Raw genomic sequence first — 24,736 nt, 5'->3', positions numbered from 1 at the left:
TCGTCGACTAGCCCACGACACCTCAAGAGGGCTCGACAGTGATTCTGGCGTCCCAGCATCACCCCCCTCTGTCCCCCACTCAGCTCAGCCCAGCTTACTTACCTGTACATCAGCGTTTCTTTCTTACTATTGTGCTTGAGATCCCCAGCCAGAATCTTTCCGTCTCAACCACAGCCAGTTGCTGCTCCTCTCTGCTGCTTCAGATAAGTTCTTCACTGTGCGACGCATCTCTTGGCCACTGAATCCGACGTCTCTGAGAAACCGGGTTGTAGAGTGTGCCACAAATCCTCGACAACCCACTTCCACTGGGTAAACCCGGACTCTCCATCCTCGCTGTTCCGCTTCAGTGGCTAGTTGAGCATACCGCAGTTTCTTCCTCTCATACGCCTCATCTAAAGCATCCTCCCATGGCACTGTTAACTCTTACCTTGCTCAATGTGCTTGCTGTACTCAACATAATAAACAAAACTCAGATGCATTTTCCACCCAAGAGACAACTTTATGAGTGTCCTTGACTTTGCCCTGCTAGCCTCTATGAAGGACTGGAAACCACCTCGGATGGGTTTCTCATTCCCATGACTTGTACACAAAACAGGGTCAGCGTGCTAAAAATGTAATGATGGAAAAGGGGAAAACTGGAGCAAATTTGCTCACAACTTTTATTATTCATGTTGCTACTATTTCCTACTAATAAAATGGGGGGACAAGTTTGTCCTAATTGTGTTTTTACATTACATCTTTCCAGGCTGAACCTGTTATGTATATACCGTGGCCCGTGTTGTCAATATCACATCTTGACCCTTTATCTCAATATGGAATTATTTGAACATGGGAAATGTCTTTAGACCGATACAAATGACTAGAAATCAGCTCTTACAACTGCAATAAACACACATTACACTATATAATATTTAATGAATGAAGTGACTATGTGTAACACCTTAATAACTGTTAATAAATGTGTGTATAATATCTAATTACAATGGTAATTTATGCACTATATATATATATATATATATATATATATATATATATATATATATATATATATATATATATAGTAAAAGAACTGCTACCACTCGGGTTCGTTGCCCCTTTAAAAACAGACCCAGGACACAGGAAATGGAGGTTTATATATATATATACAGTACTGTGCAAAAGTTTTAGGCAGGTGTGAAAAAATGCTGTAAAGTAAGAATGCTTTCAAAAATAGTCATGTTAATAGTTTATATTTATCAATTAACAAAATGCAAAGTAAGTGAATAGATGAAAAATCTACATCAAATCAATATTTGGTGTGACCACCCTTTGCCTTCAAAACAGCATCAATTCTTCTAGGTACACTTGCACACAGTTTTTGAAGGAACTCGGCAGGTAGGTTGGCCCAAACATCTTGGAGAACTAACCACAGTTCTTCTGTGGATTTAGGCAGCCTCAGTTGCTTCTCTCTCTTCATGTAATCCCAGACAGACTCGATGATGTTGAGATCAGGGCTCTGTGGGGGCCATACCATCACTTCCAGGACTCCTTGTTCTTCTTTACGCTGAAGATAGTTCTTAATGACTTTCGCTGTATGTTTGGGGTCGTTGTCATGCTGTAGAATAAATTTGGGGCCAATCTGATGCCTCCCTGATGGTATTGCATGATGGATAAGTATCTGCCTGTACTTCTCAGCATTAAGGAGACCATTTGCAGAAATGTAGCCCCAAACTTACAAGGAACCTCCACCATGCTTCATTGTTGCCTGCAGACACTCATTCGTGTACCGCTCTCCAGCCCTTCGGCGAACAAACTGCCTTCTGCTACAGCCAAATATTTCAAATTTTGACTCATCAGTCCAGAGCACCTGCTGCCATTTTTCTGCACCCCAGTTCCTGTGTTTTCGTGCATAGTTGAGTCGCTTGGCCTTGTTTCCACGTCGGAGGTATGGCTTTTTGGCCGCAAGTCTTCCATGAAGGCCACTTCTGACCAGACTTCTCCGGACAGTAGATGGGTGTACCAGGGTCCCACTGTTTTCTGCCAATTCTGAGCTGATGGCACTGCTGGACATCTTCCGATTGCGAAGGGAAGTAAGCATGATGTGTCTTTCATCTGCTGCAGTAAGTTTCCTTGGCCGACCACTGCGTCTACGTTCCTTAACGTTGCCCGTTTCTTTGTGCTTCTTCAAAAGAGCTTGGACAGCACATCTGGAAACCCCTGTCTGCCTTGAAATTTCTGCCTTGGAGAGACTTTGCTGATGCAGTATAACTACCTTGTGTCTTGTTGCTGTGCTCAGTCTTCCCATGGTGTATGACTTTTGACAGTAAACTGTCTTCAGCAACCTCACCTTGTTAGCTGAGTTTGGCTGTTCCTCACCCAGTTTTATTCCTCCTACACAGCTGTTTCTGTTTCAGTTAATGATTGTGTTTCAACCTACATATTGAATTGATGATCATTAGCACCTGTTTGGTATAATTGTTTAATCATACACCTGACTATATGCCTACAAAATCCCTGACTTTGTGCAAGAATTGATGCTGTTTTGAAGGCAAAGGGTGGTCACACCAAATATGGATTTGATTTAGATTTTTCTTCTGTTCACTCACTTTGCATTTAGTTAATTGATCAATATAATCTATTAACATGTCTATTTTTGAAAACATTCTTACTTTACAGCATTTTTTCCCACCTGCCTAAAACTTTTGCACAGTACTGTGTGTGTATATATATATATATATATATATATATATATATATATATATATATATATATATATATATATATATATATTTTTAATAATAATCACTAAAACAAAATAAACAAAACACCTAGCTCTTTCTTGAGCACTAACTAAACACAACACAGGAACCTAACTATAAAACAGGACAGCTAAGCTGTTTACCTGTAACACAAAAACAAAAGATTCAAACAAAACAAAACCAGACAGGTTTACACTAGCTTTTCTTGTCATTCGCTTGTGCACACTAACAAGCGGGCTCTCCACACAGCAGCCCTTAACAGACTGGCTGCTTTCTTTAAATACCCTGCACCTGGCTCTAATTTACAATGATAGCCAGGTGCAGGGGATCATTACTAAATAAACAAATATAATTAAATAATTAAATTCAATCCATGTCCATTCGACGGCCACTTCCCTCCACCCTTAAAAGACCACCCACCCTCAAATCCGATTTCTTTATTCTTCGCCCTCTTCCGCGGGCGGGCTTGAGGGTGGGTCAGTCCCTCTGGCGCTTCCTCTGGCAGAGGGACTGACTTGCAGGGTTGGTGGTTGAGGCACCTCCTCCCGCTTGACTGCAGCCGGTGGCTCCTGTGACAGCCACGGCTCCACCCCCTCTGGCTCTCGGGATGGCAGCTCCACCCCCTCTGGCTTTCGGGACGGCAGCTCCTCCCCCTCTGGCTTTCGGGATGGCAGCTAGACCCCTCTGACTTTCAGGACGGCAGCTCCACCCCCTCTGGCTTTCGGGACGGCAGCTCCACCCCCTCTGGCTCTCGGGACGGCAGCTCCACCCCCTCTGGTGCAGGAGACTCTTCCTGTTACCTTCAATGCGGTTTGTTCCCAGTGGTGCAGCACCAACGTAAACAGTTTTAAAAAGCACTTTGGTATTAAGTAACTTCAGTATTCTGTTTACTTCTTTGTGTATTTTAGCATACTTTAAGATTTAGTAGCAACGTCTTTTTATTCATTGCTTGAATTAAGATCTTTTCTTCAAGAAGTCGTTTTCTCGTTGTCCAGCAGCTCTGTTTTTGATTTTGTTGAAATGTTGTTGTTGAAGTTGAAATGTTACAGCGATGTTGTTGAGTCTTCAGCAATTCAGTCCAATTGTACACACTTACATGTTTCCGTGTAGCTTTTCCAAGAGTAGTATTGTCTTTTGAGAGAGCTTTGATTTACTACTCTTTCAGATCAATTTTCCATGCAGCAAGCATTTTTATAACATTTGAGAATAGGTGTGTCTCTCTGATTATTGTCATTCAATTGGTCGACTCTCCTAGTCATTCCATTGGTAAACCCTCCATCAAGTAATTTTATTGGCTGTTTTGAATGTAAGCAGATGACATCATAACTTCATCAGAAAGATACCTCCCCATCTTCATTCAAACAAAGGGTCATAAATCTTACAAAAAGCATTCAGTTACAAATACTCTTTTGTGAAATAACTTTTCATAAGTTAATTTTTACTTAATCACATTTCTATTTTCCTGATGTGATTTCACACAATGCCGTTCCAAAAAAAATCATATACATACAATTATCATTCCAATGAATTAATTAGATTTTAATCAATTTCCTGAATGATATATTACTTATTTTTTTAGTGATTTAAGTAAGGCTTTTAATACCCTACATTTTGAATGTTTGTAAATTTAAGAGTTCATACGAATACTGTTTTTATAACAGTTAACATAAATCACCAGTGAAGCCAATGTATTTTAATTACAAACTGAACCATCTCCATCGTCCACTAGATGATAGTATTACTCAATTTCTGACCAGGTTATGTATTGAATACTCATTGCAGACATCAAGTCTGCCAACAAGAATTTATTGCCTCAAGTGTGAAAAACATTGTTTGAAGCTCAGTACGTAATCCTGATAAAGATCAGCATTTGTTTAACAAAGTCAAGCCTAGCCGATCTTCACAGCAGGAGTCTTTGTAAAACAGTTGTCCCAATTTATAATTAACTTTAAGTCTGGCTGACCAACTCAGCAGGGGATTTAGCTTACAAATGGCATTCTTGTCCTAGATGAGACTGTCAAAATATCTTTTAGAAATACAGTCAATGGTATATTCTCATTTAAACAAATATAAATTGTACGTTTTACATCACAGTTATAATATCTATTATGGTGATTGATGTATATTCAGGTTGTCTGATAAACAGGATGGTTGCTGGGGACTGGTTTCTGGTTCCTCTTCATTTATTTTTGGGATCCTGTAAAATAGTTTAACGGTCAGAGAAACTTAGTACACATAAACACTTGGATAGAGTGCTAAAAGTAAAACATATTAAACATATTAAAAAATAATACTGTTTTTTAAAGGTCATTTTAATAAATTAAATCAAGTTTCAAGATCAGAAACTCCTGCATTTAATCAATTTCAGTATTCTCAGTGGTAAACCGATAAACCCTTTCGAAGGAACTTGTGAGAAGAAACAATGAAAAGAGGACATCGCAGCATCACTGCATGCCAACAATAATGCACTCTGCACATACATTTCTTGAAAGTTATTGATTATTATTGATAATCATTGAGTCACGTAAAGAAATTGCTAGAATTGTATTGGATGTCAAGAAACATAAAGAGCTTTAAGTAAACTTGCTATGTAGACAAGTGCATTTTAGGTGAAGTTAGGTTAAGGTGTAGGACTGTTTTGATTAACTTAAATCACATGTATAAGATCTTTGAATGTTTTTTACTGCAGTTTTCTAATAAACTGTTACAACTAATTAAACTATCCTTGTGTCAGGGATGTGTTATAGAACTTAATCTCCTTCCACTTAAACAATATTTAAATTAGCCATCAACCAATTGTCTCTACATATGCAGACTACTACAGTGCAGGAATTAGTAAGAATATAAGATACCATGCAATAGTGGCACATTCTGGTATGTGGGCATTCACAATGCAAAAATAAAGATAAAGGTTACTAAAATAAATTGCCATACATGAAAAGAAAGTTTTTGATTTACCTCTCAAAGCACCTTGGCACCAGAACTACGGAGCTGAGCATAGCTGCAAACACGAGCCAGCGGAGAACAGCCCACACAGTCAAGAACTCACTGGGGGAGATAAAGGATCACATACAAGCATACTAGGGCAGAGCTGCTCACAGGAGCCAGTGCAGACAGCAGAGCTGCAAACAGGAGCCAGTGCAGACAGCAGAGCTGCACACAGGAGCCAGCGCAGACAGCAGAGCTGCACACAGGAGCCAGCGCAGACAGCAGAGCTGCACACAGGAGCCAGCGCAGATAGCAGAACTGCACACAGGAGCCAGCGCAGACAGCAGAGCTGCACACAGGAGCCAGCGCAGGCAGCAGAGCTGCACACAGCTGCCAGCGCAGACAGCAGAGCTGCACACAGGAGCGAGAGCATACAGCAGAACTGCACACAGGAGCCGGCGCAGGCAGAGCAGAGCTGCACACAGGAGCCAGCGCAGACAGCAGAACTGCACACAGGAGCCAGCGCAGGCAGAGCAGAGCTGGGAACAGAAACCAAACAGCAGCAACTATACACATTTCAGAACTTCCTCCGACACCTCTCCACTGGGGGGAGACAAAGACTGACAGATTCATAAACAATGCCACAATGTTATGTGTTTGTTAACATATTAAACTATCAATCTCACTTTTTAAGTTATTTAAGTTTCTAATTATTTTACTAATACACTTTGTTTGCCATACAAATTTAGCCAATACATGTCACACTTATAATTATAATTATATAATTTCTGTACACAACACGTGTAATATATTCTATTTTTTTTCTTTTAACTGCTTCACACTGTAAATGATAAATTTATTAAGAGAAAGCTTTCAAACTCAGGTTGTATTAACCGTGGTTTCTCCTGTTACCTATAAGTCATCCCCAAGTACCAGCCCAGCCCAAGCTGTATTTCGAAGAGATTCAGACAGAAGGTAGTGGCCTGTTCACATGAACACCAAGCAATGTAAAGAAGTGAACAAACTCCAGAGCTGAAATTACCTACTGCTGGATCTCCCTTCTGGTTGGGTGCTTGCTAGCTGTATGGTGGTTGATGAATGGATTGTTTCAGAACCTGCCGACACCACTGTCGTAGCTGGTGTAGTAGTTGGTGTATCTGGTGTAGTAGTTGGTGTATCTGGTGTAGTAGTTGCTAAGGAATGTAAACACAGACAGTATTGATGTACAGCAGCATTACTATTTAGTTGTATTAAGTGCAATTCATGCACCTGCTATATCCCAAAAGGTATGAATATAAAATTAACACAAACAGATTAATATAGTGGCATATTACCACAATTACAAACTAGTCACATGTAAAGTGTTCGACAAAAGAACTGTTGCCTCTTATATTATACAACATGTCATTTGTCACATATAATTATTACTACCTGCTCCCTTATAAAAGTTTACCACAATAATTAAAAATATTCAGCTTTTACTATAGTTTGCCCTTTTTTTTAACATGCTAGTGTAACAACAGGGTGGAGACTGGGCGTGAACCAGCAAGCAAGTGTTAACCACTATGCAAAAGAGCTGGACTCATCTGCACTTTTAGTTATAGTTTTTAACCTCATCTCACCAACGGGGGGACATAATCTGTAATGGCAGGGCATCAAACAACACTGCCTGCTACAATTTACCATACCTCTCTGTGCATTACAATGCTTCCCTATGCTTTATATATGCTTCATTACACTTTGCTATACTTTTACCATGGTGAACTTTTATAAGGGATGCAACCACTTTTCTAGTTTCACTTACCATCAAATATGGTTAGGTTAATGTAAAAGGCTTCATCGACTAGCCTATATACATCTATAGCACACCAATACGTGTCTGTGTCCTCCTTCTCCAGTCTCCTCACAGTCACAGTGAATACTCCCTGGGTTTTATTGTCACTGATTGAAACTTTGTCTTCATCATTTTGTGAAGTGCTGGTTTTTTTTAGAGTCTCACAGGAGGTCCACCGCCAGCCTCTACACCAGTATTTCGCATTGTCTCTGTATTTTAGATCATAGTGACACTGGACACTGACAGATCCTGCTGCCCAGCCGAATACATGCCTTTCTGACGTCAGACTGAAAACACCTGTTCAGAAAAAAATAAACATTAGTGCTGCTGTGGAAAAGAAAGAACTAAAAACATGGACTCAACTGAACTGAAGCATCTTCTCACCCCTCTTTCTTTTCATTAATTTCTTTCTTTTCTCTTTCTTTCTGATTTTCTTTCACTCTTCATGCTTTTTATTTTCTTTACGTTTTTCTTTCTCCCGTTATTTCTTTCTTTCAATTCTTTTTTTTTGATTTGTTCTTTCTTTGTTCTTTCTGATGTTCTTTCTTTTTTGTGGTAATATGCCAATATATTCTTTCTCTCTCTTCTTCATTAAAATATTCTTTCTTTCTATCTTATACAAAACCATTTACTTTTATATAGCGCTCTTCGTGCAAGCATCCCAGGACGCTTTACAATAAAAACAATCAAATAAAAAGGAAGCCAATGGGCTAGCAGTCCAGCTCAAAAATAAGCAAACTTGAACAGATATGTATTTAAAAATGTCAGCTGTGCCAGCATTCCTGATATCACTTGGAATAAAGTTCCAAAGAAAGGAAGCATACAGTGGCTCTCAAAAGTACTCCCCCTTTGGACCTTTCCACATTTTATTGTGTTACAACATGGAATCAAAATTGATTTAATTAGGAGTTATTGCCACTGATCAACACAAAAAAAGTCCATAATGTCAAAGTGAAAAATAAAATCTACAAATTGTTCTAAATTACTTACAAATATAAAACAGATAATAATTGATTGCATAAGTATTCACCCTCTTTGCTATGACACACCTAAATAAGCTCTGGTGCAACCAATTGTCTTTAGAAGTCACATAATTAGTTGAATGGACTCCACCTTTGTGCAATTAAGGTGTTTCACATGATTTCAGGTTAAATACACCTGTCTCTGGGAGGTCCCACAGTTGGTTAGTACATTTCCTAACAGAAACTACATCATGAAGACGAAGGAACATTCAAAGCAAATCCGGAATAAGGTTCTTCAAAAGCACCAATCAGGGGTAGGATATAAGAACATTTCCAAGGCATTGAATATCCCCTGGAGCACAGTAAAGTCCATTATTAAGAAATGGAGAGAATATGGCACAACTGTGAATCTGTCTAGAACAGGCCGTCCTCAAAAACTGAGTATCCGTGCGAGAAAGGCACTAGTCAGGGAGGCAACCAAGAGGCCTATGGCAACTCTAAAGGAGTTAGTCTTCCACGGCTGAGCTGGGAGACACTGTGCATACGGCAACAATAGCCCGGGTGCTTCACAAAATTGGCCTTTATGGGAGAGTGGCAAAAAAAAAGCCATTGTTGAAAAAAACTCACATCAAAGCTCAGCTAGAGTTTGCCAGAAGGCATGTGGGAGACTCTGAGACCAAGTGGAAGAAGATTCTATGTTCTGATGAGACCAAAATAGAGCTTTTTGGCCTCAACGCTAAGCGCTATGTTTGGCGCAAGCCTAACACTGCACATCATCCTGAGAACACCATCCCTATCGTGAAGCATGGTGGTGGCAGCATCATGCTATGGGGATGCTGCTCTGCGTCAGGGCCTGAAAAGTTCGTGAAGATTAAGGGCAAAATGGATGCAGCAAAGTACAGAGAAATCCTGGAGGAAAACCTGCTGAAGTCTGCAAGAGACCTGGGACTTGGGAGAAGATTCATCTTCCAGCAGGACAATGACCCCAAACATACAGCCAAAGCCACACTGGAGTGGTTTAAAAACAAAAAGGTCAATGTCCTGGAGTGGCCCAATCAATCCAATTGAGAATATGTGGAAAGAGTTGAAAATTGCTGTTCACCAAAGGTCCCCATCCAACTTGATGAAGCTTGAGCAATTTTGCAAAGAAGAATGGGCAAAAATTGCAGTGTCCAGATGTGCAAAGCAGGTAGAGACTTATCCAAATACTCATGGCTGTAATTGCTACCAAAGGTGTCTCTACCAAATATTGACTCAAGGGGGTGAATACTTATGCAATCAATTATTTTCTGTTTTGTATTTGTAATTAATTTAGAACAATTTGTAGATTTTATTTTTCACTTTGACATTATGGACTTTTTTTGTGTTTATCAGTGGCAAAAACTCCTAATTAAATCCATTTTGATTCCATGTTGTAACACAATAAAATGTCGAAAAGTCCAAGGGGGTGAATACTTTTGAGAGTCACTGTAACTATCTTGCTAGTGTACAAAATACAGAGAATCTCAGTTTCTCAGTAAGACATGACAACAGCCGTTCTCCTTTCCTGTCTTGAGGTCATATTCTATATGGGTTCCTGTATTGAGTTACACTTTATCTGAAGGGGTGTTTTTTTTTGCTTTTGTTTTTTTAAGCTTACAAGCGATTAACATCTAGCTTACTAACATATAAAAACATGTTGTTAATTTTAGTCAGTTGTATTGGGTTAACTTTGTTTGAAGTAATGTTTAAATTGTTACTGTATGAATGTTTTGATCAGGTCAGATTTAATAACATTGTTTAATATGTTAGTAAGCTGGTTGGTAACAGCTAATAGACTATAAAAGTGTGACCTAAATTGCAATGCCCAGCTATTTAATGTAGTACACGGCTCTCAGGAAGTTACATTGAAACAGCATATTTGTATAGTGCTACTAAGAAACGTACACAATTATTATTATTATTATTATTATTATTATTTATTTCTTAGCAGACGCCCTTATCCAGGGTGACTTATAGTCGTAAACAAAAATACATTTCAAGAATCACAGTACAAGTATTAATACAATTAAGAGCAAGATTAAATACAATGACTTTGGTTCTAGAAAGTACAAGTATATGACAATATACGATTCAATAACGGCAAATTATATGGCAAATCCATTCTCAATGTATTCAAGTTTGTCATAAAACTGTGTACATTTATTTTAGTACCTCCACCACCACCTAATGTTTTATAGCTCTGGATGAAATAAACAGACATTTGGTTAATTGTTTTAGGTATTAGGACATCATAAAGCATCAAGTGCTCCACAGGGAGTTAAATCTACACTGTGGTGGTGGGATAAAATGGGCTTCAACTGATGTGATTTTGCGGTTATCCCTTTAAATAATTAAATGGGAAAAAAAAACATGTAATCATCACTACACTTCACATTATAATCCACTTTAATAATTACAGAACAGCGTTCCAGTACAGTGTTCAAAACACTGTGAATAAACGCAAATCTATTTTTTTTGTATTATTATTGAACGATTTAAACATCCAAAAGTAGTTTTAAACCTATCTACAGTACCAGAATCATTTTTTAAAATATGCATGGATTGCATAATTCAATTTGTTAAACTGCGTAGAAGCCCTTAAGCCTGAATAACAGCCTACGTTTAGTTTATCTAACAGACTTATACCTACCTGGGAGCGAAGGCAAGAGCAGGATAAGGAGCTCCATTCCAAGACAAGCATCCAAGTGGCTGTATCAGTGTCCGGGCCTGCCAGGGGTGTAGCATACATCCTGCTCTCAATGTCACAAGCCATGACTTCCTGTTTCTGTGCACTCTGTCATGACCAGCTTTACAGAACTCACAAGAAATGGATTGCGAAGTTCACAACAAGATGCTTAGTAATGCTTATCTCATATCCTTTTTTAATATTGTGTACATACATCTTTTTTTTCAATTTCTTTCTTTAAATGGCTTAAAGGAATGTTAACTAGCTTTTAATTATCTTATTACCCCTCGGCCATGGTCTGCACAAGTTTATTAAGTCTGCATGATTGTCAGCTAGTTAAAAAATCAGTAGCTAACAAATAATGGCGGCGACTTTTCATCCACGCTGCAAACAATAATAATACAATTAAATAATGCTTTTCGCAGGTCATATTTACATAAATCATAATACAATAATAATAATAAATAATAACAGTGCATATATATATATATATATATATATATATATATATATATATATATATATATATATATATATATATATACTCACACACACACACACACATAAATGAGCGGGACACTCCGCCACAGACAGAAACATGGCAAATTACATTTAATAGAGATAAGTCTAAGGTACTGCACATAGGCAATACAAATGCTCTCATTTGTAACCAAGAAAAAAAGAGAAGTGAAAGACTGAAGACAATATTGTCAAATAAAACATTCTTCCAAGGAATGCAGAACTGGAATTCTAGAGATAGCATTTGCAAATAAAACATTGTTTCAAAGAATGAAATAGCCATACAGATTTTTTTTCAAAATACCTTATCAGCATTTAATTCAGGTTATACAGCAAAAGCACACGTTTTCATTAATATTTCAAAACTTGAACACATTTTCTATTATTAAATACTTAAATCTTTACAAACATAAATAATGCATATATAAATAAGAAATACTCTTCAAATATTGATACCATTTAAATTAAATTATCACAAAAAGAAGCCTCTGCTATGGCAGGCTCCCCAGATGAGGTGCTTAGTACCCCCACTGTCCAATACAGGTATTCAACCCAGTGAATCACAGCGGTATTTAGAAAGCACACTCACATGATCAAAGTTGACACTTTCCTGTATTGGAGAGATATTAACAATATGGGACCCTCCAGTATGGAGTATATTTAGAAAAATAACTCAGAGCTTCCATCATGGAGTGTAACCCCAATATGTGATAATCACAATTAAGGTTCCTGGTGCCATCGCATTGTTTCTTTAAAGTATGTTGTGAATATGGGGGGGTCCCTGAGAGTCTCCCCTGGTAAAAGTGCTGCCGTGTGGCGCACAGGGTGTGTCAGACAGCACAGGTTTGAACCCTGGCTGTGCAAAGTGGCCGATCTTTGCTGGGGACTCCATCGCATTGTTCCAGACGCTTCTGTGGGCAGGTAGGGAAAGTCAGAGGGAACTTCTCCTCATCGCTCTGTAGTGACCCCTGCCCGCCAGGCGCTCAATGAGCTCGGGGCAGACACCTGCAGGGCTGGCCTCGGTCCTCCAGAGGGAACTTCTCCTCATCGCTCTGTAGTGACCCCTGCCAGCCAGGCGCTCAATGAGCTCGGGGCAGACACCTGCAGGGCTGGCCTCGGTCCTCCAGAGGGAACTTCTCCTCATCGCTCTGTAGTGACCCCTACCAGCCAGGCACTCAATGAGCTCGGGGCAGACACCTGCAGGGCTGGCCTCGGTCCTCCAGAGGGAACTGCTCCTCATCGCTCTGTAGTGACCCCTGCCCGCCAGGCGCTCAATGAGCTCGGGGTAGCCCACTCACATCCACTCTCGACTTCCTGTGTGAAAGAAAGGTAGCTGGCTTGGTCCGTGGGATCGAAGGATGCCCACTGAACCTTCGGGTCTCAAATAAATGAACTGTGCATAGAGAATACTAAATCATCAGTTGTGGTATACGGTTTTTATTCGCTGCAGGAGGATGTCCCTGTAAATCATGTCGTGGTGATGTCGTAGTGCTGTTATGGGCAGTCGCTGTAATGGTCAGCGGTGTAATGTTTCTTCACGGTGATGTCGGCGCGGTTTTGGACTCGCTGTTATGTCATGTAACCCTGTATATGGTATGAAAGTATCATGTGGTCAGGGTGTGTCTTGGGGAAGCAGCTTTGATTGAACAAGTTTGGGAAGGGGGTGGGCATGTGGGACATTTGGAGTGAGGTGCGGTGGGGGGGTTTAATGATTGGATTGTTTTTTGTCTAAAGGTGGAGATTAAAGGAGAGTTGTCCAAATATGATTGGGTGATAGTGGCTAGAATGAAGGTTGGGGAGGATGGTTATGTTGTAGTATAAAGAACTGAAACTTCTTTGCTTTTGGCCATTAAAGAATTCAGTTTTATATACAACAGCAACAAAATTAAGTAAAAGTCAAAGTATCCTTCTAGAAAACTACTTGAGTAAAAGTACAAAAGTATCATATCTTAAAAGTACTCAAGTATCAGCAGTAAAAAGTAGCCACCCTTAAATTCTACCCGTGGAAATTCACCTGAAAAAAACCCCGTCCTGCAGACCTGCAGCATGTGTTCACTTCTGATATTATTGACCTTGTCCTGCTTGATGGAGGAACATCTCCGTTCTCATTGTCCACACACTCTGAACGCAGTCTGTCGATGTCTGCTTCCTAGCTGTCTTTACTGTATCTGTTTAAATACAGAATAGCAAATAAAGTTGTTGTTTTTTAAACTCAATCGAAAATAGTGTTAATCAGCGGCTATAGCAGCTACTCTGTGGTTTTATTCACAAGTTGTAAAACAAAAGGATGCAGACTGACATTCAATAACTTTTTTCAATGGATCACCAGCAACACAAACATGGTCCCTGTTCTCTGACAGCACTCTGAATAAACCTTATAAAGACAACAGCGAAAGTAGCCTAATAGTAAATACTGATATTTAGCTGGCTGTATAAATATGCACTCAAATCCTATTTGTTTTTAAAGTTATCGATAACAAACACTTCTCAAAACAGCTGCATGTAAGTAGAATATTTTAATTAAATATGGTACTATATTAAGTTGTTATTTAAGCCGCAACTGGAAGTAACCTACAGCGTCCACCACTTGGATTAAACAAAAGAGCCTGAACAGACCGCAGATGTTTTTTGAGAAAACTGCTTTACTCATGGAATACTGAGGAAAACGTTTAGCAACAAAAAATAGTTATTCATAAAATCTAGATAAAACTATTAGAAAAACGTTTTTAATTTTGTTTAACCAAGGCTTCAAAAAATACAGAAAGAAACTTTTCAGTGTGAATGATGGGGCTGGTATACTTATATTTCCTAAAATTAGCAACGCATCAAAAGCTGTACCACTGCAATTATTGTTGTTACCCCACAAATAATTTCATCTGCGTTATTTAGTACATTTTAAAGTATATCAGAATATCAAAACCTCGCTTTAAGACCACTTTTTTTGTAGTCCCAATTTAGTCTTTAATTGATGACAATATAAAGCCAGCTTCACTATAAAGGCCACTCCTGCATTCAATATTGAGGTCAACATTAGTGGTCCTTTACGCATCAAGACAATATTAAATGACCTCTCTAATTAGGTCAGCTAACTATTCATTTGAACAGTACACTGTATAATATAATTAGATGCTAAGGATATGATATACTGTATGATGTTTTTATGATATGATATAAAAATACAAAAATCAGACTGATGTATAAATATAAAAAAAAAATGCTTCTAAGATAATTATTTAGTTATTTTCTTTTCATTCCACACCCAGTTTACTGCCACCCTGTGACCCTTCAGGGACAGTGCTTGTAATATAATGTGCCACCTGCTGTTTATTGGAGGAATTTCACTGCTAAACAAATAATAATAAATCTGGTTTCTAGTAGCTAATTGTTATAAAACTTTGTCAAGTCAGGTCCTAAAAGGATCAACAAAGTGGCTGGGTAACCCATTCCATGCACTCAACATTCTCTGCATAAAGAAGTGTCTCTTATCTGTCCTAATTCAATTTCCAACTGTGACCTCTGGACCTAGTTACTGTGCTGTGCTTAAAATATTGTTTAGGGTTAACTTTGTCAGCTTCTTTTAAGGTGTTAAAGACTTCAATCAGCCCCCTAATTCTAGGCTAACTGAATTCAGTTACCTCAACCATTCTTCATAGCTAATTTCTTTAAACCATTCATCTGGAAATGGCCATGACTGGAACAAAGACCTGGACTGGGGCTGTCTGCCCCTGTTGTATTGTATATATATATATATATATATATATATATATATATATATATATATATATATATGCGCTTTGGAAGTGGCTGATGATAAATTCAGAAAAAATGTACTTCGAAGAAACAGCTAAACACGTTTTTTGTCATTAACAATAGCTTTATTTCCCCAACAGAATTTAAACACATGTAAAAAGATGCCAACAAATAGAGAAAAGGGTAAGATTGGGTTGTGAAATATTTAGGTACAGTATAAATGATTAGATGCAGTACCACAGTAACATAATCATTGAAAGTATCCTGCCTCCTTCTGAAGCCCAAAGAAGCTGTGAATCCCATGTGCAATATCCCATGTGACTGCATTTCTGGAGAGTCTGAAACAAATAAAACCATGTTGGTTGTAATAAGGAAGAATAGTATTTGCAATGTTGCAATTGGTTTACTTTAAATTGTCTTCGTATTTAGTTAGCTACCTGCCCTGCCTCTTTGGGGTATGGGTAATGTTAGTGATATTAGATTTGCACTCTGGACCAGCAGATATGTTTTTTCTATTTCTACTGTTTCAGGAAGACAGGTTACTGGTCACACTCTGGTGTACCCAGGGCTGCCGAGAGCATGTAATAGTCATTAATTGGAAGCTTACGTAACATCAAATAACATACGTTTTTAGCATTAAAATACATTTTAATGGTGTTGCTATACACTATTTTATTTATCCCGTGCCAAAAATAAACCACTCATCTCTGCTCTTAACCAATAGCCTGTATTGGTAAATATATTTGTATTTTAAGCAATATAATCGATCATTCTCTAATTGTGTTTACCACCAGCTGAAGAAAGTACTTTATTTATTTTACACGATACATTTTTTCTAACAGACTGCTGCACCACGTTGTGTTGAGCAAATTATAGATCTTAATAATTGAATAATTCATACTGTGAATTACTGTAAAACTTTAGGGTTCTTTTAAATTTTTAAAATTCTGATTGTCTTTAAAAAAAGTACACAAAATTGCTATGCCTTTTTTCAGCCTTATGGTGTAGTAAACGAAATGCGAAAGTTCAAATCATTGCGTGAAAGGAAGTGTTGTGAGGCAACAGTGCTCTCTGGACTTCTGAGTTTGAACTGAAACAGAAAATGATCCACCAGTGAATCTCAACAAGAAGAATACATCAGTTGAGATCACTTGAATGATTCATACCCGCTCAAGCTGTTCTTTAAGTACTGTAGACAGGTTTAAATCAGATGTGGCCACACGAAAAATAGAAGTTAACCTGGAGTCCTGGTCAATTTCCAGTACAAAGCCAGCCTAAATTACTGGTTAAGAACCCCCTATACCTAACATATACTCCGTATAAAATAACCCCAAAAAAGAAATAAAAACACAACCAACCTTTCATCTAGCAATGGTAAACAACAGTATATAACGGTTAAACTGGGAGCGCCCCGTAATCCGTTTTAACCCCGTAGACTTCCACTTCACACAAAGTCAGGTATTTCTTTCTGCCAGATATCATTATGCTCACGTAGCGCCCCGCCATCCCATCGCAGCAAAATGTGTGCACGGACCCTGGGGCAGTATCAGTGACGACACCACATCTACAGGACAGTGAAACAAAAGAGCAGTGAGGAGGTTACACATGGCACAAGCAGGGCACACACATAAACACAAGCTTGAGGCCTTGAAGTGTTGTACATGAAGCTAGAAAACAAAATCAGGTCATCTTATGTAACCAAATCTTGTAATTAAATACAGCTGCTCAAATTATCATCGGAACTCATTTATAATGAATTGGCACCTTGGCCCACTGCATTGAATGGAAATTCAAGGGCTGGACGTGAACTGCAAAGGTAAACGTCTTACTATTCAACTAAAGAGCAAGAAGGAGATTCAGTATGCTGAACTCAATTAAATAGAAGAGACACAATGTACCATGCAATATGATTCACCCTGAAAGGACGATGCTAGCTCTTCACTAAAAGCCATTGTACATTTCATGCATTTTGTTATTTGACATCCCTAAAATTACTTTGTGAGAGTATTCAGAAATAAAACCCTGGTTCAGCTGGATGATGTATCCATTACATTGAATAAAAAAAAACTAAAATAAACTCTGCTAAATAAAAGAGGAATGACCCCACTGAAAGAACACATTGCCTTCTAGTTCTTATTATATCTAATGTAAAACTGAACTACCTGAACAGTACATATGGAAACTTGACACGATTGTATAAAAGTAAAGTGTCTCACTACAGTAAATGTAATTGATCGTTTTATAAGTAAAAACAGATTCCAAAATTAATGTATCACTTGCGAATGTGCTCCGGACAACCGGTGACATCATTTACATCAGGATTCACTATTACTAACTGTGACCACAAAAGGGAGCCTGAAACTGAAACCAGAATCTATTTCCAGGACTACAGCCACCTGTGCCTGATATTTTCAAGTTAAATGCTGTATCATTAAAAGATATGCAGATTAACAGTAATACAGAATAATTACATTTTAATAAAATTAAAAACAAATAGCTTCTTTTTTGAAGCTCTGTGAGGGTTTGACATTTAAACTCGAAATTACAAACTGAAAAACATTCAACTATCTATCTATCTGTCTGTCTATCTAACTATTTAACTATCTATCTATCTATGTTGCATTTATATAGCGCCCTTCATGCGTTCACATCGCAGAGCGCTTCACATAAAAAGAACAAAAGGGCAGTTCTAACAGTTAAAGGCAGCTCTGAACAGATAGGTTTTCAGTAGCCGACCAAAAGAAAGAGTTGAGTCTGCATGTCGGATTTCGTCTGGGGGGGCATTCCAGGTTTTTGGGGCATAGCAGCAGAAAGCTCTCAGATGAGATTAGCTCAAGGGACTTGCAGCATTCCTGCGCTAGACAAGTGCAAAGTGCACTTTGGAGCATGAGGGAAAATTAGGTCGGGGTCAGACCATGCAATGATTTATACACCAGTAGAAGAATTTTACAGTCAATGCAGAACTTCACAGGGACTTCAGAACTAGAGGTGATGTACTCAGTTGATTTTATCCTTGAAAGAACTCTAGATGCAGAGTTTCGAAGCTGTTGCATTTTTTTCAAGGTATGATCGCTAAGACCGGAAAAGAGAGAATTGCAATAGTCCACTTTTGACATGATGAATGCATGGACGAGCATTTCAACATCTACTTGTGACAGTGTTGGCCGAAGTCTTGCTATAGTTATAAGATGGTAATAGGACATTTTTAGTATAATTAATATGCTTGTTAAAACTGGGGTTTCTGTCAAAGTTAACTCCCAGATTTTTGATAGTTGAAGAGGGAGAAATGACTGTGTTTGCTATGGAGATTGCAAGAGGAAAAACTGACTGGAGCAAACAATGTCACAGTAGGGTAAAAATCATTGGTTAATAAAAATAGAGTGATCAGATCCAGTGGAAAATGTACTGGAAACAGCCTTTTCATGGTTTCTTATTACCAGCACAAACTGCACATAAGACTGCTGCCAGAAGTTTAACATCAGGGCTGCATTTTATTTGCTTTACGTTTAGAGAAAGTGAAATGGGAGGTCATCTCAAGCAATTGTTTTGTGCTTTTAATGAATGCTCAAAAAATCTGAAACAAATGTGTTTTTCAGTATCTGAATGGATAACCTCAGATACTGGTTGACAGTATTGAGAAACCAAATCCACCCAATGAGCAATTCAAACACCTACCTGGCATTTTCAGAAACATCAGGCTAGTCTCCAATACGTATTTCGGCCCCTTGAAGGAGCTCGTGGCAGCAGTCTGCCCTGTTGGTGATGATCACAGTGGAGATCTCATAGGAGTCCTTGAGGTCCACTCTCCACCAGGAGGGGGAGTCAGAGTTGGTGTGTGTGCAGCTCTTTTTACTGTAGATACTTTCATGGTTCTCATCAATGGCATGTGAAGCTAATCCAACATCATGATACAGAGATGACTGGTCTGCAGTCCCCTGCAGAGCTACATTGACCTCTGTAAGCAGAATGGAAGGGGTCAGGGCTGTGATGAAACATACTGACAAATACAAATACTAAGGGAAACATGTTGACACAGAAATTACCAAACCAAATTAAGAACAAGGCAAACAAATAAAAACATGTTACCTTTAGAAAATCTCTGGCAGGCACGCGCAAGGCAAAGACCCATCAACTAGAACAGATAAATCATCTTCATCCTAGAGGAAGAGAGGGCATGTATGCAATCACAAAATATCCATTAATCATGCTATAGAAAAATATGGGTTTGCTTTTATTATTATTATTATTATTTATTTCTTAGCAGACACCCTTATCCAGGGCGACTTACAATCGCAAGCAAATACATTCAAGTGTTACAATATAAGTCATACAATAAGAACAAGAAATACAATAATGTATAATGAATGCATACATGTTTTTTGTCTAACCTGAACATCAAAATGGCTTTCAACAAAACCTCAATGTTAATTTAGCCAGGGATCTGACATCACCAGTTACGTATGCATTCAACTATTCCTGCATGGAAGCCAATACAGAACTGATATGGTTCCCAAAGCCGACTTCAGAAAGTCAGTGAGCCTGGCAAATAACGATCTTCAATCACCAGAAACATCAATAGCGAATCATACCGAACACATGTAACACTTATGGCATACTTAATTCATTCTGGCTTATAATGTCTGCTGGTAATTCTATAAAGAGTACAGTACCTTTAATGGAGACGTGCAAAAATGACATCCAGTACCAGCCCTTCCAAATAACTACAGCTGACTTGTGATTGCCACTTTATATAGGCACTGTATTTCAGAGGAGGAGTAAACACTTGATGAAAAGGTAACAAAGCTTCAGCATATCACAGATATAAAATCACAGAAGTAAAGTGAGGCAGGGCAATATTATCATAATGAATTAGAATTACATTTACTGTTTTAGTTATATCTTTTTTCATAACTTACAGTGGTAAATATAAAACATGTTTAATCTGTTCAAATATGAACTGTCATTGACAAACGAAGAAAAAGATATAATTAAAATTAACTTTATACTATATTTATACTAAATTAGCATATTATTGTAATGTAATTTGTATATTTACCTAAAATGTACAGTGATATTTTACAGTCCAGTAGGTTCATCCATCTTGGGGGGGGGGGGGGGGCATTTTTATTAAGATTGGCATTTTTTCCTGTCATTTCTTTTGGGTAAATACTTGAATACGTTTCTGTGTTATGTAAAACAAATTGCCTTGCAGGGTGTATAATTGTTACAAACACAATTGTACACTTTGCACCTTATCAGCTGAGAAACTAACCCTGAAGTGCATCCCTTTCTGTCAGAAAGTACTCCATTTGACTGCTATTGATTGATATTCGATAACTGTGTTGGAGAGGGTAAGTGAGGGAAAGGCATCTTATCTCATTGGGTAATTAACTAGTTTGTAACAGGTTTTATTGTGTTTCATTTACAAACTGTTTTTGTTAGTGTAACAGGCAGTGTTGCGTGATACACTGCCATTACAGGCTCAGTCCCGTCGGTGAGATGAGGTTAAGACTGGCTCTTTTCCATAGTGGTTTAGAAGCTCACTTGCGGTGCGCAAGGTTGCCAGTTTGCGCCCAGCCTCTGCCCTGTTACATTGGTGCCTTGACCGGGATCTTATGGACTGGCTACAGCCGATTGCTGAAGTTAAAGGGGGAAATGTCACAGGCAGTGTTGTGTGATGCAATGCTGTTACTGATCCCTGTGCCCTGTCTGTGAGAGGAGGTTTAAAGCTATAAAACCACAAACGTGAATGAGCCTGGCTCTTTTGCATAATGGTTTAGATGCTTGCTTGTGGTGCAGAGGATTGCCAGTTCATGCCCAGCCTCCGCCCTCTTACATTAAGCATTAGTACAATTTCTGACTTAATATCCTTCTTCAGCAAATGATCTAACCCACATCGGTAAGTCTGTATGCTTCAATTAGTGCTATTAACACTCATTTTCTTAACACGCTTTGTGAACATATTTGGGGCGTTCTAGTGTATATTATATTACCTGTGCAATCTACAAAAGTGTCAGACACTTCTTAGCACCTTCTCAATGGAGCATTACTAAAACCAGGAGAGGTCAGCTTTTAAAAAAGGGATGTTAACCCCATTCTTTTAGGAATGAGACTTGACATGTCAGTTTTCTGCTGTCTTTTTAAAATCTCAGTTTCAAGGTCCCAGTTTCACCCATTCCAGCTCTGTCCGTGTCAAACTGCACAAGAATAAAACAATTATAGTCTAACAAGGAGTGCCTCTCCATGTCACAGGTTAAGGGAAAACAGCAAATATATTAAATGATTACTTTTCACAAGTTTTTACAAAAGAGTATACGGACAACATGCCCCACATGTCGACCTGTTCCTAACCAGTTTTAAATAACTTTAGCATAACAGAGGCAGAAGTGTTAAAGGGACTAGGAGCTCTTAAAATAAACAAATCCTCCCAATAGTACTCAAAGAAATGAAAGAAGTTATTTACAAACTGCTAACCAAGATTGCAAATGTAATACCAATCCACAAAAAGGGAGACAAAACCCAACCAGGTAACTACAGACCAATAAGACTGACTTCTATTATATGGAAACTATAATAAGATCCAAAATGGAAAATTACCTATATGGTAACAGTATCCTGGGAGACAGTCAGCATGGTTTTAGGAAAGGGAGATCGTGTCTAACTAACCTGCTTGGTTTTTTTGAGGATGCAACATCGACAATGGATAATTGCAAAGCATATGACATGGTTTATTTAGATTTCCAGAAAGCTTTTGACAAAGTCCCGCATAAAAGATTAATTCTCAAACTGAACGCAGGAGGGATTCAAGGAAATGCATGCACATGGATTAGGGAGTGGTTAGCATGTAGAAAACAGAAAGTACTGATTAGAGGCGAAACCTCAAAATGGAGTGAGGTAACTAGTGGTGTACCACAGGGATCAGTATTAGATCCTCTGCTATTCCTAATCTACATCAATGATTTAGATTCTGGTATAGTAAGCAAACTTGTTAAATTTGCAGACAACACAAAAATAGGAGGAGTGGCAAACACTGTTGCAGCAGCAAAAGTCATTAAAAATGATCTAGACAGCATTCAGAACCGGGCAGACACATGGCAAATTACATTTAAGTGTAAGGTACTGCATGCAGGCAATACAAATGTGCATTATAAATATCATATGGGAGATACTGAAATTGAAGAAAGAATCTATGAAAGAGACCTAGAAGTTTATGTTGACTCAGAATTTCTTCATCTAGACAATGTGGGTAAGCTATAAAAAAGGCCAACAAGATGCTCGGATATATTGTGAGAAGTGTTGAATTTAAATCAAGGGAAGTAATGTTAAAACTTTACAATGCATTAATAAGACCTTATCTAGAATATTGTGTTCCGTTCTGGTCACCTCATTACAAAAAGGATATTGCTGCTCTAGAAAGAGTGCAAAGAAGAGCGACCAGAATTATCCCTGGTTTAAAAGGCATGTCGTATGTAGACAGGCTCAAAGAATTGAATCTGTTCAGTCTTGAACAAAGAAGACTACGAGGCGATCTGATTCAAGCATTCAAAATTCTAAAAGGTATTGACAAAGTCGACCCCAGGGGAATTTTTCGACCTGAAAAAAGAAACAAGGACCAAGGGTCACAAATGGAGATTAGATAAAGGGGCATTCAGAACAGAAAATAGGAGGCACAGAGAATTGTGCGGGTCTGGAACCAACTCCCCAGTAATGTTGTTGAAGCTGACACCCTGGGATCCTTCAAGAAGCTGCTTGATGAGATTCTGGGATCAATAAGCTACTAACAACCAAACAAGCAAGATGGGCCGAATGGCCTCCTCTCGTTTGTAAACGTTCTTATGTTCTTATGTTCTTATGAAAAGCTGAAAGGATGTAGGTGCAGGGAGTGTCATGGGAATGTTTTTACTGCATTTTAAATATTGTCAGGCTCTCAACACTGGTAAACACAGCTGCGATCTCTGGGAGTTATGAACTGCCTTTGCTTGGACTTGCTAGTGTTTGTGCCACAGGAGTTTACCTACCATCCGAAGACAGGTGGTCTGCAGTGCAATAGTCCATGCCTGCTTCAGCTGATGTCCCGCAAAGTATGGCATCTTCCATTGACGTCTGTTTTGAGAGATGATCTCTTTAAACTCTCTTTAAATTCTAGTGCACCATTTTCTTTTCTTAGTCCCCTGTTCATATGCCAATATTTATCACATTTATTGTGTTCTTTGGAAGGAATGTAACTATAAAGTGAGTGTTTAAATGGGATGCTTTCCAGGGCTGGAGAATAAAGGAGAGATTTGGCACTGAAAAGCTCCAATACATTTTTGAACACTTGAATAATTAACCCACTAGCCCTCCCTTTTTGTAAACAGTGAAGGGGGTTTACTTATTTGTTCTATTAAAACATACTCCCTTCCATGGAAACCGCCCCCCTCTCTGGAACTGGCTCTCTCCTCAGGCTGCCTCCCTCTCCTCCATTCTAATTCTCCTTGACCACTCCTCTGCCTTCTACACTGTTGATAATGCTGTTCTTCTCTCCTCTCTCTCTGACATGGGGATCTCAGGTACTGCTCTTGTCTGGTTTTCTCTCTAATCGTCCCTCCAGGTTTCCTGGCGTGGCTCTCTCTTCTCCTCACCCCCTCTCTACAGTTGTACCTTTATCATTGACCCTTCCTCCTTCTCTCAACACATCTCTTTCCTGACACACACTTGCTGCTTCTTTCTTAGCAACATCTACCTCAAGATCCACCTGTTTAGTCTGCACTTGTAGATCTCTTGATCTACCCCTCCTACTATGCACTGGATTTGCCTGACCTCAGCTAATACACTATCCTTGCATTATTGCACTACTATTATGTCATTGTAGATACAACTTGTTGTAATCTTTACTTGTTGCATCCTAGTTCATTTGTATTTTAGTTGTATTATTTGCACTTATTGTAAACTATACTGTATTTAAATATTAATATTGCATTGTAACACTGAACTGCTCTGTAGCACCTGTAAGTCACTTTAGATAAAGGCGTCTGCCAAATAAATAAATGGTAATAGTAATTCTACAGTAGGCCGCAATTGTAACTTTCTTTCTCATGTTTGGTAAGCTCAGTGTGCCTGCTGACTTTGCTATGAACATCAACATACACCTTGCCAAGCAGAATGTTTTCTAACGTTTACATTCCATCTGAAAAAATTGAATTTTCCTTTAGTCATTGAACTAATTTTTATCCCACATGGGTGCCAGATAAGAGAAGGTAAGTGCTATGGGGAGGAGAGTCATCAAGTTTGCATCAATAATCATTGGATACTTACAAAT

The 24,736-nt window shown here is 38.6% G+C and overlaps 1 protein-coding gene across 1 annotated transcript; it reads right to left on the bottom strand.

Moving 5' to 3' along the window:
- Positions 1–2,785: 2,785 nt before the first annotated feature.
- LOC131736964 (CMRF35-like molecule 3) lies at positions 2,786–11,286 on the bottom strand. The gene is made up of 5 exons (XM_059023044.1): positions 11,134–11,286; positions 7,471–7,797; positions 6,709–6,859; positions 5,697–5,786; positions 2,786–4,935 (listed from the first exon to the last, which is right to left on the bottom strand). The coding sequence occupies exons 1-5, from the start codon at positions 11,168–11,170 to the stop codon at positions 4,845–4,847; spliced, it is 696 nt and encodes a 231-aa protein (XP_058879027.1). The 5' UTR covers positions 11,171–11,286; the 3' UTR covers positions 2,786–4,844.
- Between the last annotated feature and the right edge of the window lie 13,450 nt (positions 11,287–24,736).

The sequence above is a fragment of the Acipenser ruthenus genome, chromosome 4 (genome assembly GCF_902713425.1).
Source record: "Acipenser ruthenus chromosome 4, fAciRut3.2 maternal haplotype, whole genome shotgun sequence".
Taxonomy (NCBI): Eukaryota; Metazoa; Chordata; class Actinopteri; order Acipenseriformes; family Acipenseridae; genus Acipenser; species Acipenser ruthenus.
The sequence above is the reverse complement of the archived record's forward strand: the minus strand, read 5'-3'. Positions and strand labels throughout refer to the sequence as shown.

Excerpts from the sequence above, each read along its gene's own strand:
- LOC131736964 (XM_059023044.1), bottom strand. The coding sequence starts at position 11,170 with ATGGAGCTCCTTATCCTGCTCTTGCCTTCGCTCCCAG. Across the intron at positions 5,787-6,708 it reads GAAGGGAGATCCAGCAGTAG|TGAGTTCTTGACTGTGTGGG; the intron begins GTAATTTCAGCT and ends TATCTCCCCCAG. Across the intron at positions 4,936-5,696 it reads GTGCCAAGGTGCTTTGAGAG|GATCCCAAAAATAAATGAAG; the intron begins GTAAATCAAAAA and ends ACTATTTTACAG.